Source organism: Antedon bifida, chromosome 10 (genome assembly GCF_963402885.1).
Source record: "Antedon bifida chromosome 10, ecAntBifi1.1, whole genome shotgun sequence".
NCBI lineage: Eukaryota > Metazoa > Echinodermata > Crinoidea > Comatulida > Antedonidae > Antedon > Antedon bifida.
The window spans coordinates 470,253-487,080 of record NC_136235.1 but is presented as its reverse complement, the minus strand read 5'-3'; the positions used below and the strand labels follow the sequence as shown (position 1 = coordinate 487,080).

The 16,828-nt window shown below is 31.9% G+C and overlaps 3 protein-coding genes across 3 annotated transcripts in view; 1 reads left to right on the top strand and 2 right to left on the bottom strand.

Annotated features, from left to right (window-relative positions):
* Positions 1–16,823, top strand: part of LOC144854447 (WASH complex subunit 5-like) — a 29,545-nt gene extending 12,722 nt beyond the window's left edge. Inside the window, exons 16-26 of the mRNA XM_078712409.1 lie at positions 10,790–10,891; positions 11,090–11,269; positions 11,480–11,604; positions 11,902–11,992; positions 12,176–12,350; positions 12,493–12,676; positions 13,222–13,351; positions 14,026–14,122; positions 14,272–14,431; positions 15,451–15,538; positions 15,932–16,823. Coding sequence (XP_078568535.1) covers positions 10,790–10,891; positions 11,090–11,269; positions 11,480–11,604; positions 11,902–11,992; positions 12,176–12,350; positions 12,493–12,676; positions 13,222–13,351; positions 14,026–14,122; positions 14,272–14,431; positions 15,451–15,538; positions 15,932–15,988 — 1,389 coding nt within the window. The 3' untranslated portion in view covers positions 15,989–16,823. The remainder of the gene's footprint in view (positions 1–10,789; positions 10,892–11,089; positions 11,270–11,479; positions 11,605–11,901; positions 11,993–12,175; positions 12,351–12,492; positions 12,677–13,221; positions 13,352–14,025; positions 14,123–14,271; positions 14,432–15,450; positions 15,539–15,931) is intronic.
* LOC144854031 (uncharacterized) lies at positions 816–3,972 on the bottom strand. Its single transcript, XM_078711911.1, has 2 exons — positions 3,907–3,972; positions 816–3,450 (listed from the first exon to the last, which is right to left on the bottom strand). The coding sequence occupies exon 2, from the start codon at positions 3,448–3,450 to the stop codon at positions 1,087–1,089; it is 2,364 nt and encodes a 787-aa protein (XP_078568037.1). The 5' UTR covers positions 3,907–3,972; the 3' UTR covers positions 816–1,086.
* LOC144854038 (E3 ubiquitin-protein ligase TRIM71-like) lies at positions 5,828–9,099 on the bottom strand. Its single transcript, XM_078711918.1, has 2 exons — positions 9,010–9,099; positions 5,828–8,448 (listed from the first exon to the last, which is right to left on the bottom strand). Exon 2 carries the CDS (start codon positions 8,446–8,448, stop codon positions 6,100–6,102), a length of 2,349 nt encoding a protein of 782 aa, XP_078568044.1. The 5' UTR covers positions 9,010–9,099; the 3' UTR covers positions 5,828–6,099.
* Positions 16,824–16,828: the final 5 nt, after the last annotated feature.

Here is a 16,828-nt window from a genome sequence, read left to right as displayed (position 1 = left end):
TCTTATTTTTGTCAAACACACAATGATTTTCCCTATCTACAACATACATGGTTCTAGTTTCCTTATTCACTGTCAATCCAAGTGGTTGTTTTAATGTTCCTTGACCAAATGTACAAATTTGTTGGAATTTATCGTCACACATGACAACAGTTTTGTTCATTTTGTCACTATAAACTTTGTTATTCTTATCATGTATTTTAACATGTTGTATGTCATTAATGGTATTTACAAGTCCTAATGGTTCCACCTTAATATCCACTGGTGATCCTTTAATGTGTTCTCCTTTAGCAGTGATAATCATCTTCCAATCTCCTTCTTTATAGCATCCTTCCTTTTATTTTGTACACTTCATTTCCTACGCGTTTCACTTCAGTGGCTGATTGTTTACCTGATTCATTAATTAAAGTGACAGACAAGTGAGATGTCTCACTTTCTACTGACTGGACATAACTTTCACTTCAACAGACTCTCCCGTTACAGATCATGCCAGTTACTGCAGTAACTATTTTATTTACTGCAATAATTTTCGGATTGTTTCAATGTATATACTTAAAGCATTCACTTCAATAAACAAGGTCCATGATTATCTTTAAAAGATGATTATCAAGCCTTAATATTTACTTTACATATTTTTATCTCATTGAATATCTTTCTTTTTGTTGAATGTACAAAAAATAAATAACAAATATGCTTGGTTAAATTTTAGTAACTTTTATTACTTACTTGATACTATAATACAGTACATGTATCTGTTGATTATTTTTAGTTTTACATTATTAACAAATTAAAGTAAATCACTAATTATTCTCATACAAAACCGGTATGTTGTTCATCAGTTGTATTCAATTCAATTTTCAATTTCTTTTTATTTCACGAATATCATCGATATTAATAAACTTATAAACAGAAAAATCGTAAACTCTAAACTTAAGTATATAGAAGGCTTCTCCATCTACAATACAGGAGTTATGGAGCATATGTTTGCAAACACAAGCAACAAGGATGTTACCACTATTCAACATATGTTGAGTGTGCATATAGAAATTAATTGTTTTTCTGCTAGTTTGAAGTATATAAAATGTGTTATTAATAATTGTATATTTTTACATTGTCTGATCCCCTGTTTGCTACAGCTACCCTTCTTGGTTGCTTAGAGATTATTTCAATTCCAAAAGGAAAATTTAACCCACCATCATCTATTCGTTTGATAAAAACCCCATTTTTATCAAATAATTGAAGTTTGTCACTACTTGATACTAGCATGTTTTCCTCAGAGTCTATAGCTACATGACAAGGATAATAAACACCACCATCTTTCATACCACTGCCTACAAGAATCCTCATAAACTTATCATTTGCATCAAACATTGGTATTCTGTTATTACCAAAGTCTGCAACAATTATGTTTCCTTCCTTTGTCAGAGCAACACCTTGAGGTCTATCCATTTCTCCTCCTTCTACACCATGTGAACCTATTTTACCAAGAAGTTTGCCATTATCAACATTAAATTTAAACACACACTGATGCCCATAATCTGCAACATACATAGTTCTAGTGTTTTTATTCACTGTCAATCCACGTGGTATTTTTAAAGTTCCTTGTCCAAATGTAGAAATTTGGTGAAATTGATCATCACACATGACAACAGTTTTGTTTAAGCAATCAGTATACAATATGTGACCATCACTCATTTGATGCATACAAAAAACCTGTACATCTTCTTGTACCTCTATTCTACCAATGAATAAATATTCTTGGTTAAACTTTAATAAAACTCTACTGAAACTAGATACAATTATAAATCCATCTTTATGTAATATTAAATCTGCTGCTTCTTTACCCTTATTATCACCCCTAAGCTGTTCTATGTTATCAATGGTGTGTACAAGTCCTAGTGCTTCTACCCTGATATTTACTGGTGATCCTTTGATTTGTTTTCCTTTAGCAATAATTGTCATCTTCCATTTTCCTTCTTTGTGGCATCTTCCCGTTACTCTGTAGTCTACACCTTTGTGATGTTTCACTTCAGTTTCTGATTCTTCACCCGATTCGTTATTTAAAGTTGCAGCCAATAGAGATGCCTCACTTCCTACTGAACTTGACACAACTTTCACTTCAAATGTCTGTCCCATTGTGACTGTAATAGGTACTTCATCTTCAGCAACCTCATATGTACATTCAGCATTTGTCATTTTACCAATACCTTCCAAATCTAACACTTTATCCAAGTTTTTAGATGGAATGAAAGTAGGGGCAGTTATCTTGATTGATTCATCATACTTTGATTCCAGAGTTTCTTTTCTAACAACATTGATATTTACCTCATGAGATTTAAGTGTTTCTCTTTCTTCTGGTTGGTTCATCATTGTGTTAATTAATGGCAACATCTCATTAACTTTATTCAACTTTTTGTCAATATGTTTAACTCGATCATCAACAAGTTCTTTGTTTTCTTTGTCAACCTTGTCAAGACCAATCACCATTGCTCTGGTTTTCTCTTGAATCTTTTTGATTAAGTTTTCTTCTTGTAAGTCAATAGCTGTTCTGCATATTTGTATTCGAGATTCAAAGTCTGATCTTTGTTTAGTTATAGTATCACGTGTTCCGTTTAGTTTTTCTTTGATGTCCTCAGCCTCTTTCATAACTTCCGTAACATTTTGATTAAACTCATCTACAGCGATCTTGAATGGAATCACATTATGTTCATTTTGATAACAACTAAGAACATGTTCACATCTCTTACATCCACTTTTGGAGCAAGTTCTGCAGTAAAATTCAAGCATGCGGTCTCTGTGAAATTTACATTTATTTAACAGATCATCTTCCTCATTTTTATCCAGTGTGTACAATGGGTGATCTTTCAATGAAGGAATTATTTTATGCTGTTGGATGCATTGACCACATTGATAAATTTTACAATTAGAGCAGAAGTATTCAGGTTGGTTCTGACACTGACAGCTTGAACATTTTGGTGGTTTTGCAGATTCAATCTTCTCAAAGTCAATTTTATTATGTAGATCTTTACCCTCTTCTTCGATGTTGTCCAGTGTGTACAATGGGTGATCTTTCAATGATGGAATTATTTTATGATGTTTGATGCATTGTCCACATAAATACATTTGACATTCAGAGCAGTAGTATTCAGGTTGATTATCACAGCTTGAGCACTTTGGTGGTTTTTCAGATTCAATATTCCCAACAAATTTAACTTGATAACTTAACATTTCATTTGTAGTAAGATCTTTCAAATCAAATTGATTTAGGTCATCGTACATCTTACAGCATTTTGGACATTTTATTTTGCCGCTTGTTTTAATCAAACTCTGCAGGCAATGAAGACAGTAACTATGGAGACACTCAAGTGTTTTTGGTTCTGTCAGTCTTTCTAGACAGATTGCACATTCAAGATCATTCTTGTCCAAGAATTGTAATGCTTTTTGTTTAGACATCTGTAAAAAATGAAACAATTAAGTCTATGAATAATCTTAATTGTTATACCTATACTACATAATTATTACACAGATTAAGTTCAATAGTAATACTATGATAACATAAGTTACAGAAACTTTAAACAAAAGAGAAAATTTAGCAGCAAGTATTCAGAATGTAGTGAGACGTTGGTATTTTAAAATGTTTACGATACAATGATTGACAAATGATTGTCAGCAGCGTTTAGTGTTTGACATAATCCAGGCACAGAAAACCAGGAAGTGATGTCATATTCTAAAAATAGTTAGTTGGACTTTCCAAAATTGTCAGTAGCTGGCTAATGCAAGAATAGTGATGTTCTGATCTTTAAATCAAATCTCTACATTTTGAAGGTTTATATGTAATAAGTGCTTATTTGTGTAAACTTTGCTGACTACTACAGTTTTACACCATGAAATTGTTTTATAAATACTTACATTTATTATGCCCGTTTTTTCTTAACAATGAAAATCGTGTCAAATATACCATAAAAAGAAAGGAAGTGATTATTTGCAGTCTATAGCAATCGATAGTCTACTGATACATGTTGTTGTCTTGTAAGCTGATTGGTGGGTGGGTTCAATGGGAGTGGGTGAAACCATTATCAAATGGGTGATACCATACTGATTTAGTAACAGCTATTATTTCCCAGTCAACTCCTTTCCAAAACTGTGTCCAACCTTAATCCTGCAGATGTTTGACACTTTTCAATACAAAATCATTAAAATTGATTACATTTCTTTATGTATAAATAAGAAAATAAATATAAGGTATAATATAAACCACAATACTGATTAATGAGCATATATTAATTTGTTGTATACATTATTAATAATTATATATTTTCACTCTGTTTCTTCCAAACTCTGCCACAGCTATCCTCTTTGGTATTTTACTTTTTAGATATTATTGTTTTATTAGTATGTGATAGGAACAGGACATGAATAGATCAAACTGTACTAAAGTTCCAGGCTTTCGCCATTTTAATAACAACCATAGTAACCGCCAATAGGTGGCGGTATGACATTTAGTGATTAAGTTGAGAGTTGGGCTATTGTTACAATTATGTTGATAGGAAAATGTAACCCATCATTATTTATTTATTTGTTTTATAAAAAAAACACCATTGTTATCAAATTGATGTAGTTTGTGTCTACTTGATACCAGTATGTTCTCATCACAATCTATGGCTATATCTATCTATGAGAATTCTCATAAATTTACCATTTGGATCAAACAGTTGTATTCTGTTATTTAAATGATCTACAACAATCAGGTTCTGTTCTCTACTCACCTTGTTTTTAGCATTAAATGTCAGACCACTGTGCAGTGATGAGGCAACTTGCATTACAAGCTCTTTCCTAATACCATCTTATTTTTGTCAAACACACAATGATTTTCCCTATCTACATACATGGTTCTAGTTTCCTTATTCACTGTCAATCCAAGTGGTTGTTTTAATGTTCCTTGACCAAATGTACAAATTTGTTTAAATTGATCGTCACACATGACAACAGTTTTTTTCATTTTGTCACTATAAACGATTTGGCCATTATCTATTTGATGCATTGAAGAAACCTGTACATCTTCTGGTATACCTCTATTCTACCAATAAATGAATAATTTTGGTTAAACTTTAATACATCTTTACTCAAACTAGATACAGTTAAATATTCATCTTTATCTATCTATTACATCATTAACTTTGTTATTCTTATCATGTATTTTAAGATGTTGTATGTCATCAATGGTATGTACAAGTCCTACTGCTTCTGCCTTAATATTCACTGGTGATCCTTTAATCTGGTCTCTTTTAGCAGTGATACTCATCTTCCAATCTCCTTCTTTATAGCATCTTCCTTTTATTTTGTACTCTTCATTTCCTACGCATTTCACTTCAGTGGCTGATTGTTTACCTGATTCATTAATTAAAGTGACAGACAAGTGAGATGTCTCACTTTCTATTAATCTGGACATAACTTTTACTTCAACAGACTCTCCCGTTACAGATCATGCCAGTTACTGCAGTAACTATTTTATTTACTGCAATAATTTTCGGATTGTTTCAATGTATACACTTGAAGCATTCACTTCAATAAACAAGGTCCATGATTATCTTAAAAAGATGATTATCAAACCATAATATTTACTTTACATATTTTTATCTCATTGAATATCTTTCTTTTTGTTGAATGTACAAAAAATAAATAACAAATATGCTTGGTTAAATTTTAGTAACTTTTATTACTTACTTGATACTATAATACAGTACATGTATATGTTGATTATTTTTAAGTTTTATATTATTAACAAATTAAAGGAAATCACTAAATATTCTCATACAAAACAGGTCTGTTGTTCATCATCAGTTGTATTCAATTCAATTTCAATTTCTTTTTATTTCGCAAATATCATTCATATTAATAAACTTATAAACAGAAAAAGAAAAATCATAAACTCTAAACTTAAGTATATAGAATGCTTCTCCATCTACAATACATTTTAGAGTTATGGAGCATATGTTTGCAAACACAAGCAACAAGGATGTTACCACTATTCAACATATGTTGAGTGTGCATATAGAAATTAATTGTTTTTCTGCTAGTTTGAAGTATATTAAATGTGCTAAATTAATAATTATATATTTTTACATTGTTTGACCCATAGTTTGCTACAGCAACCCTTCTTGGTTGGTTAGAGATTATTGCAATTCCAAAAGGAAAAGTGAACCCACCATCATCTATTCGTTTGATAAAAATACCATTTTTATCAAATAACTGAAGTTTGTGATTACTTGATACTAGCATGTTTTCCTCAGAGTCTATAGCTACATGATGAGGATTATAAACATGACCATCTTTCCTTCCACTGTCTACAAGAATTCTCATAAACTTATCATTTGCATCAAACATTTGTATTGTGTTATTTCCATAGTCTGCAACATTTATGTTTCCTTCCTTTGTCAGAGCAACACCTTGAGGTTCATACATTTCTCCTCCTTCTACACGATATGAACCTATTTTACCAAGAAGTTTGCCATTATCAACATTAAATTTAAACACACACTGATGCCCATAATCTGCAACATACATAGTTCTAGTGTTTTTATTCACTGTCAATCCACGTGGTATTTTTAAAGTTCCTTGACCAAATGTAGAAATTTGGTGAAATTGATCATCACACATGACAACAGTGTTGTTTAAGTAATCAGAATACAATATGTGACCATCACCCATTTGATGCATACAACAAACCTGTACATCTTCTTGTACCTCTATTCTACCAATGAATAAATATTCTTGGTTAAACTTTAATAAAACTCTACTGAAACTAGATACAATTATAAATCCATCTTTATCTAATATTAAATCTGCTACTTTGTTACCCTTACTAAGCTGTTTTATGTTATCAATGGTGTGTACAAGTCCCAGTGCTTCTACTCCGATATTTACTGGTGATCCTTTGATTTGTTCTCCTTTAGCAATAATTGTCATCTTCCATTTTCCTTCTTTGTGGCATCTTCCTGTTACTCTGTAGTCTACACCTCCGTGGTGTTTTACTTCAGTTGCTGATTCTTCACCCGATTCGTTATTTAAAGTTGCAGTCAATAGAGATGCCTCACTTTTTGTTGAACTTGACACAACTTTCACTTCAAATGTCTGTCCCATTGTGACTGTAATAGGTACTTCATCTTCAGCAACCTCATATGTATATTCAGCATTTGACATTTTACCAATACCTTCCAAATCTAACACTTTATCCAAGTTTTTAGATGGAATGAAAGTAGGGGCAGTTATCTTGATTGATTCATCATACTTTGATTCCAGAGTTTCTTTTCTAACAACATTAATATTTACCTCATGAGATTTAAGTGTTTCTCTTTCTTCTGGTTGGTTCATCATTGTATTGATTAATGGCATAATCTCATTAACCTTAGTCAACTGTTGGTCAATATGTTTAACTCGATCATCAACAAGTTCTTTGTTTTCTTTGTCAACCTTGTCAAGATGAGTCGCCATTGCTCTGGTTTTCTCTTGAATCTTTTTGATTAAGTTTTCTTCTTGTAAGTCAATCGCTGTTCTGCATATTTGTATTCGAGATTCAAAGTCTGATCTTTGTTTAGTTATAGTATCACGTGTTCCGTTTAGTTTTTCTTTAATATCCTCAGCCTCTTTCATAACTTCCGTAACATTTTGATTAAACTCATCTACAGCGATCTTGAATGGAATCACATTGTGTTCACTGTGATAACAACTAAGAACATGTTCACATTTCTTACATCCACTTTTGGAGCAAGTTCTGCAGTAAAATTCAAGCATGCGGTCTCTGTGAACTTTACATTTATTTAACAGATCATCTTCCTCATTTTTATCCAGTATGTACAATGGGTGATCGTTCAATGAAGGAATTATTTTATGCTGTTGGATGCATTGACCACACTGATAAATTTTACAATTAGAGCAGAAGTATTCAGGTTGGTTCTGACAGCTTGAACATTTTGGTGGTTTTGCAGATTCAATCTTCTCAAAGTCAATTTTATTATGTAGATCTTTACCCTCTCCTTCGATGTTGTCCAGTGTGTACAATGGGTGATCTTTCAATGATGGAATTATTTTATGATGTTTGATGCATTGTCCACATAAATACATTTGACATTCAGAGCAGTAGTATTCAGGTTGATTATCACAGCTTGAGCACTTTGGTGGTTTTTCAGATTCAATATTCCCAACAAATTTAACTTGATAACTTAACATTTCATTTGTAGTAAGATCTTTCAAATCAAATTGATTTAGGTCATCGTACATCTTACAGCATTTTGGACATTTTATTTTGCCGCTTGTTTTAATCAAACTCTGCAGGCAATGAAGACAGTAACTATGGAGACACTCAAGTGTTTTTGGTTCTGTCAGTCTTTCTAGACAGATTGCACATTCAAGATCATTCTTGTCCAAGAATTGTAATGCTTTTTGTTTAGACATCTGTAAAAAATGAAACAATTAAGTCTATGAATAATCTTAATTGTTATACCTATACTACATAATTATTACACAGATTAAGTTCAATAGTAATACTATGATAACATAAGTTACAGAAACTTTAAACAAAAGAGAAAATTTAGCAGCAAGTATTCAGGATGTAGTGAGACGTTGGTATTTTAAAATGTTTACGATACAATATTATTTATTGTCATTTTATCAATGAGGTACAAATGAGTTTGGTTGGTTGGTTTACATTTTGATTTACGTACAATTATACAAGGAATACAAAAAAAGCGTGCAACCAATGAATCTAAAGAGATCTTACGAACTTGCAATACAATTAATCCAGGCACAGAAAACCAGGAAGTGATGTCATATTCTAAAAATAGTTAGTTGGACTTTCCAAAATATTCAGTAGCTGGCTAATGCAAGAATAGTGATGTTCTGATCTTTAAATCAAATCTCTACATTTTGAAGGTTTATATGTAATAAGTGCTTATTTGTGTAAACTTTGCTGACTACTACAGTTTTACACCATGAAATTGTTTTATAAATACTTACATTTATTATGCCCGTTTTTTCTTAACAATGAAAATCGTGTCAAATATACCATAAAAAGAAAGGAAGTGATTATTTGTAGTCTATAGCAATCGATAGTCTACTGATACATGTTGTTGTCTTGTAAAGCTGATTGGTGGGTGGGTTCAATGGGAGTGGGTGAAACCATTATCAAATGGGTGATACCATACTGATTTAGTAACAGCTATTATTTCCCAGTCAACTCCTTTCCAAAACTGTGTCCAACCTTAATCCTGCAGATGTTTGACACTTTTCAATACAAAATCATTAAAATTGATTACATTTCTTTATGTATAAATAAGAAAATAAATATAAGGTATAATATAAACCACAATACTGATTAATGAGCATATATTAATTTGTTGTATACATTATTAATAATTATATATTTTCACTCTGTTTCTTCCAAACTCTGCCACAGCTATCCTCTTTGGTATTTTACTTTTTAGATATTATTGTTTAGGTATGTGATAGGAACAGGACATGAATAGATCAAACTGTACTAAAGTTCCAGGCCTTCGCCATTTTAATAACAACCATAGTAACCGCCAATAGGTGGCGGTATGACATTTAGTGATTAAGTTGAAAGTTGGGCTATTGTTACAATTATGTTGATAGGAAAATGTAACCCATCATTATTTATTTATTTGTTTTATAAAAAAAACACCATTGTTATCAAATTGGTGTAGTTTGTGTCTACTTGATACCAGTATGTTCTCATCACAATCTATGGCTATATCCTGAGGGTAACGTACACAACCATCTCTTCTACTGTGCTCTATGAGAATTCTCATAAATTTACCATTTGGATCAAACAGTTGTATTCTGTTATTTAAATGATCTACAACAATCAGGTTCCTTTCCTTTACTCACCTTGTTTTTAGCATTAAATGTCAGACCACTGTGCAGTGATGAGGCAACTTGCATTACAAGCTCTTTCCTAATACCATCTTATTTTTGTCAAACACACAATGGTTTTCACTATCTGCAACATACATAGTTCTAGTTTCCTTATTCACTGTCAATCCATGTGGTTGTTTTAAAGTTCCTTGTCCAAATGTACAAATTTGTTGAAATTTATCGTCACACATGACAACAGTTTTGTTCATTGATTGGGCCATTATCTATCTGATGCATGGAAGAAACCTGTACATCTTCTGGTACCTCTATTCTACCAATAAATGAATATTCTTGATTAAACTTTAATACATCTTTACTCAAACTAGATACAATTAAATATCCATCTTTATCTAATATTACATCATTAACTTTGTAATTCTTATCATGTATTTTAAGATGTTGTATGTCATTAATGGTATGCACAAGTCCTACTGCTTCTGCCTTAATATTCACTGGTCTCCTCTAGCAGTGATACTCATCTTCCAATCTCCTTCTTTATAGCATCTTCCTTTTATTCTGTACACTTCATTTTCTACACATTTCACTTCAGTGGCCGATTGTTTACCTGATTTGTTAATTAAAGTGACAGACAAGTGAGATGTCTCACTTTCTACTGATCTGGACATAACTTTCACTTCAACAGACTCTCCCGTTACAGATCATGCCAGTTACTGCAGTAACCATTTTATTTACTGCAATAATTTTCGGATTGTTTCAATGTATATACTTGAGGCATTCACTTCAATAAACAAGGTGCACGATTATCTTAAAAAGCTTTTGATAATTGCAATAATGTGACTAGGTTTTGGAGCCTTAGAAAGTCATACCCAATATTAAATTTAATGAATTTTTGTTTGTTTAGATTGATCCAAAGCAACTTCTTGAAGATGGTATTAGGAAAGAGCTTGTAATGCAGGTTGCCTCAGCACTGCACAGTGGTCTGACATTTAATGCTAAAAACAAGGTAAGCAAATTCAGTAAATATATTAGTTAGAGTTACTGATAAATTAAAATCAAAATCTATTGTGGTTGAAATTTAATGTTTAATAAAGTAAAGTTCATAGATATATAAACCAGTATGTTTTCCAACTAACTAGACTTCATTATTCTACATTGAAGCCAGATGTAATTGTTCACATATTTAATGTTTGTTTCTTTGAAGAATGGTGATTTGATTACTAGACTGGGCGGCCTAGGAGCGAAGATGAACGGATTTGTGAGGTCATTTGAATATATTCAGGATTATGTTAACATTTATGGACTCAAAATCTGGCATGAAGAAGTATCGCGCATAATTAATTACAATATTGAGCAAGAATGTAACAGCTTTCTGAGAACTAAGGTGAGAGTTGTAGCCTGTACATGTGGTAGAATTACTGTACTATGTACACAATTTATTGTGTTTATTCCTTTTATAATGTGTGTTGCAATTCACCTGCAAGGAAATTAAGTTATGATTCTTGATGACTAGATTTTTATTCCTAATAATATACCAAGAAGAAGTAGTAGCATGGTAATTGTTAATGTAAGAACTAATTATTAAATGTTGCAGGTCCATGACTGGGAGAGTGTATACCAGTCTCCAACTATACCTATCCCAAGATTCCCTCCAGTTGATATTTCCATTAACTTTATGGGCAGACTTGTCAGAGAGATTCTACGGATGACTGACCCATTGTATGTATCAGATTGCATTTTATTTTTTAAACATTTCAACTATTACTTGGCAAAATGCCAAGATATTTTGTTTTGTATGTTTGTTATTTGCATCCTATATTAATTTTCAAGAAATTTGATAAATTTTATAAAAATCCTAAAGTTACAGTAACAGAAATAATATTCAGTTTTTCATTTGTTTTACTTTCAAGTATAATGTGTATTAACATCCCATTGTGTATGGTTTAAAAGAAAAAATGATCATGATTTTAAAATGTTAGCAGCAATTTATTTTGTTGAATGATATTTTTTTTTCAGGACGACTTCTTTCATTGACCAGATGAACACCTGGTATGAGTTGAAGAACAAGACTGAAGTTCTTGATAAGCGAATCTTCTCTAAAATGCAGGTGAGAAAATCTATTATGCAAATAAACAATGAATTATTATATGTATATGTTAGTAATTCTCATCACCTAAATACAGTACAGTCTATGGTTCACCCATAGTTCCAAGGTTACTTCACTTTGTAATGTATTGTTATACCTAAGTGTGATTTGGATGCGTAAAACATATCATACTTTCTTTTTCAGCAAAGCATTGGTACTTGTGGGTTGACAGGAGTTGACCGTCTACTCTGTTTCATGATTGTACGGGAACTGCAAAACTTTTTGGCCATTCTAGAACGAGGTGTGCTAAGGGATAAGCAATGGCTGGATATGTTTGGTAGTCTTATGAAATCTCTTAATCCTGTCAGAGGATTAGTAGGTAATCTTGTTTTGAATTTATTTGTATTTTGATTTTCTTTTAGATAAAAACTGCCCAGTAAAACACCTATTTAGTGGGTGTGATTGATTGTTGCAGTACATTGATAAAACATTTCAACGTTTTGTAATTTTGTTTTTTACAGCTAACCCAGCAAAGCATTATTCACAATTCATAAACAAAGCCAACAAAATGTGGCAGCCTTTTATCATTATGGTGCTAAAGGTGGGACAGATGCAGTTACTACGGCGACTCATTGCAAATGACCTTAAGTTCACTTGCAAATTTGACTCTAATTTCTTATCAAATGGATTGGAAACCATGAACAAGTAAGTCTACTTATACAGCAGTTTATATTTTTATTTTTTATTACCAATCATAACAACAACAACAACAAACAAACAACTACAAAGTAAGTGGCAGGAAACACAAAAGGGAACTAAATCCCTATGACAAGAGCCTGTGAATCATCTTACCAAGTAGCACATAAAGATAAAATATAGCATTTCAATAAATATATCGGCAAACAAAAATAGCTTTCGCTAATCGAGTGTTTTCCCGTACTAACAAATTCATTGTATACAGTATGAACAATATTTTAAAGCACCAAGTATTACTGTTTTACTGATCTATGGTATAATAGCTATACCTTTGGGTCAGCAATTAATTATAATGTTTGAGGCTCTGTCTACACTATCAAATTAGTTTGACAAAAAAAGTGTGATGTGCCCAAATAGAGTGCTGATATGCTCAAATATGGTAATGATATGACATCATCGTGTCCATATATGGGTACATCACATTTTTTTGTCACATAAAGTTTGATAGTGTAGACAGAGTTTAAGTTTAATTTTAATGAATTTTAAATTTTTAGGGGGTTACTAAAGGATGTAGAAGCTCACTATCAAGACCCAACTTTACCGTACCCTAAGGAAGAGAACCCACTCATGTATGAACTATCATCTTACCTTGAGTCTGCTGGCTTCTGCCAACCACTTGCCAAGGTCAGTATTAAATACATCTTTAACACATATTATATATAAGTGTAGCCATGCAATACAACCCAACCTACCAATGAATGTTTTGTATTCATTCAGTGTATTTTGCATTCGCATTCCTAAAGTTCTGTCTACACTATCAAACTAAATGTGACAAAAAAGTGTGATATGCCAACATATGGTAGTGATATGACATCATCATGTCCATATATGGGCATTTTTTGTCACATAAAGTTTGTAGACAGAGCTTTACTGTCCTATTCAACTCTGCAATCTTTCAACCCCATTACACTCCATTCAGTGTTTGTGTACTGTCCTATTCAACTCTGCAATCTTTCAACCCCATTACACTCCATTCAGTGTTTGTGTACTGTCCTATTCAACTCTGCAATCTTTCAACCCCATTACACTCCATTCAGTGTTTGTGTACTGTCCTATTCAACTCTGCAATCTTTCAACCCCATTACACTCCATTCAGTGTTTGTGTACTGTCCTATTCAACTCTGCAATCTTTCAACCCCATTACACTCCATTCAGTGTTTGTGTACTGTCCTATTCAACTCTGCAATCTTTCAACCCCATTACACTCCATTCAGTATTTGTGTATACTGAACACACTGTGTTCCTAACTTGTATTTAGTTACGCATTTTCTTGTATTTTCAATTTGTTTATTTTGTAGATTTATATCACAACAAAGCGAGTGCCATATCTGTCTTTAATCACCTTCCTGTTTGTGACGTCACAGTTACCAAAGCTCCAATATGTCAAGTCTGTAGGTAAGTGAGAAACGTGTTTGATCAAACTGTTGTGTTTTTGAATTTCTATTATGCAACATTAAAATGGCATATTAAAAAAAAATTGAAAAAAAATATGTTTTTTTAGGGGGACAATATATCTTTAAATATTATATTGTTTGTGTTTACAGGAAGTATGATTGCTCGTCAGATTAAAGATCCTATTGATGGACCTCCCTTCATTGCTGGAACCATTACACTACTCAAGCAGTTCCATTCAGAGAACACCGATCAGTTTCTTGCTCTTCTAGGCCAGTATGTCCGATCTCACGTGGAGGCTGCTGCCACTGTGTATGTACTTCACCTTCATTTCCTTTTTCATCTATTTTTCTGTTTATTTTATTGAAATCTTATTACTTTGCTAGGGCTTTTTTTATGCATAATGTACTTAACCCTTTCACTGCGTATACCCGGTACTACTGGGTATAAGCAAATGTCGTTGAAATACGTATACACGGTAATACCGGGTATGGGCAAAACAATGATTTAATCGTATTTGCCTATAATATATATCACCCTCTATATTTTTTGTTCTGAGTAGCGTCATGGCGGCCATTTTAATAGTAACAAAATTTACCCGCCCAATAGGGCAACATCATGTTTATCACAACATGCAAAAAAAAAAAATCAGAAACAATAGTTACTTTTTGTACTATAGTGAATTTTTGGAAAATGTCATTATTTCACGATTTTGCCCCAAAACTTTGATTTGTGCATAATTTTTATAAAACAATAAAAATAATTCAAATTTTATATTTTTATTTGTTATACGTATCTTCATCAATATCCAGTTGGAAAAACGTATTCCATAAGAATTTCTTATAGAAAATATAGTTTTTCTCATTGATTTGATAAAAAACACGAAATCCAAAATACCTGTAATGACGTCACATGACATCATCAATGTGGAAATTACAATTTTTTTTATACCTAACTGTAGACTAACCCTTTGCCCATCACACACCACAAAAATAATTACACAATTATCTCAATTAGCATTTTTTTGCAATTTATTAAAATATCATATGTTTTTCTTAAATATATATTATGCACAGAGAATAAAGTGGGAATAATGCGTAGCTGAGAAAGGGTTAAAATGTATTAATATAATTGCAATAATTGTATTCAACAACAGAGTTGATTTGCTGCATCTATTTTTTTTTTTTTTGCTGTTTTAAAAGATGGATTCCATTTTAATTCAAATCTCTCCTGAAAACTCACCTATTTCAATAGTTATTCTTTTCATGTTGCGTTGTGAGACTCTGGTAAAAAGTGCTTTATAAATATTCGATATTGTTATTATGTTGCAGGTCCAAGACTCCAGAACTTCCTATTGAAGCTGTGAATGTATTGGCCTTTCTTGATGATTTTGTACACTATGGCTCCCTGCCTAGAAAGGTAAGTAGCTGCTGTAACTTGTTCTTAAATCTCCTGTGTGTGTCATGTGACCACAAATATCCTGTACTGGCAAAACTCAGCTCATTTGATGTCCAACCAAAAAATGAAATAAAATACATTCTTGATTGGGGAGGTAAGATGGATCAAGAATGAGCGCCCTCTGGGTCTACTACTGCTATTAACATACTTTTCTGTCTAAAGCCTTGTCTACACTATCAAACTTTAAGTGACAACAAATGTGATGTGCTCATATTTGGGCATATCACTACCATATTTGGGCACATCACACTTTTTTTGTCAAACTAGTTTGATAGTGTAGACAAAGCTTAAATTTTGAATTGGCCATATAACCTTATTAAACACCCACAGAATATTTCATTTTCTTGTTTTCAGATGGTAGAAGCCCACGTACCAGCATACATTTTTGATGAATTCAAAAGCAATTGCTAAACAAAGGACAATTAGAGAGGAGGCGGATGGAATATTAAATTCATCAGCAAAAGATGATGGTTAACATTGTTTAAATGACAAACAAATTATTAATTTAATTGAGTGGAAGATGATGGTAAGTCTATTGATAAAGAAAGATGGCAACAACACTGTTCCAAATCACCATTCAACATTTATTTATCAACAATGTTAAAGTAAACAGTGTATTGGTGCATGTTGATACAGTGTTCTCCTAATTCAAAGTATAATATCAAATGTATATAATTTAACTACATAAAGGTCAAAATAATACATGTGTCAAATCCAGCCTAATTTGCATACTATGTTTATACTTTACACCTGTTGGCAACCAATTTATTCTCGCAATTCTTGCTGGCAAAACTAAATAGGAGAACATTGTTTATGTATTAATGTTAAGTGCATGTCATATACTGTAATCAGATTTAAAAAAGGACATTTATTTTAAAAGATGCTGCATGATAAGGAACAAAAAACTAAATATGAATGCACTGTCTTGTTAGCTTATGGTACAGTATGTACAATGAGGACCAACTTATCTATTAATTTGGACAAAATATTAATAGTAGAAGTTTTCAATGTAGTAGAGATACACTACAGTAATTTAAAAATATAATTTTATAGGCTGCTGCAATAAATACTGTGTATATATTTTAATTATAGATAAATTTACTTTTATTTGATGAGCTACTGATACAGTACTTAATTTGAGGTAGTCACATATTAATTTTGTTTATTTCACCAAAACAAAATATGGTGTCATTTAAAGAAAAAAAAAAGGTAAAAACTATGATTTTCAAGGAATGCCCATAAAAACAAAGA

Excerpts from the sequence above, each read along its gene's own strand:
- LOC144854038 (XM_078711918.1), bottom strand. The coding sequence starts at position 8,448 with ATGTCTAAACAAAAAGCATTACAATTCTTGGACAAGAATGATCTTGAA.
- LOC144854031 (XM_078711911.1), bottom strand. The coding sequence starts at position 3,450 with ATGTCTAAACAAAAAGCATTACAATTCTTGGACAAGAATGATCTTGAA.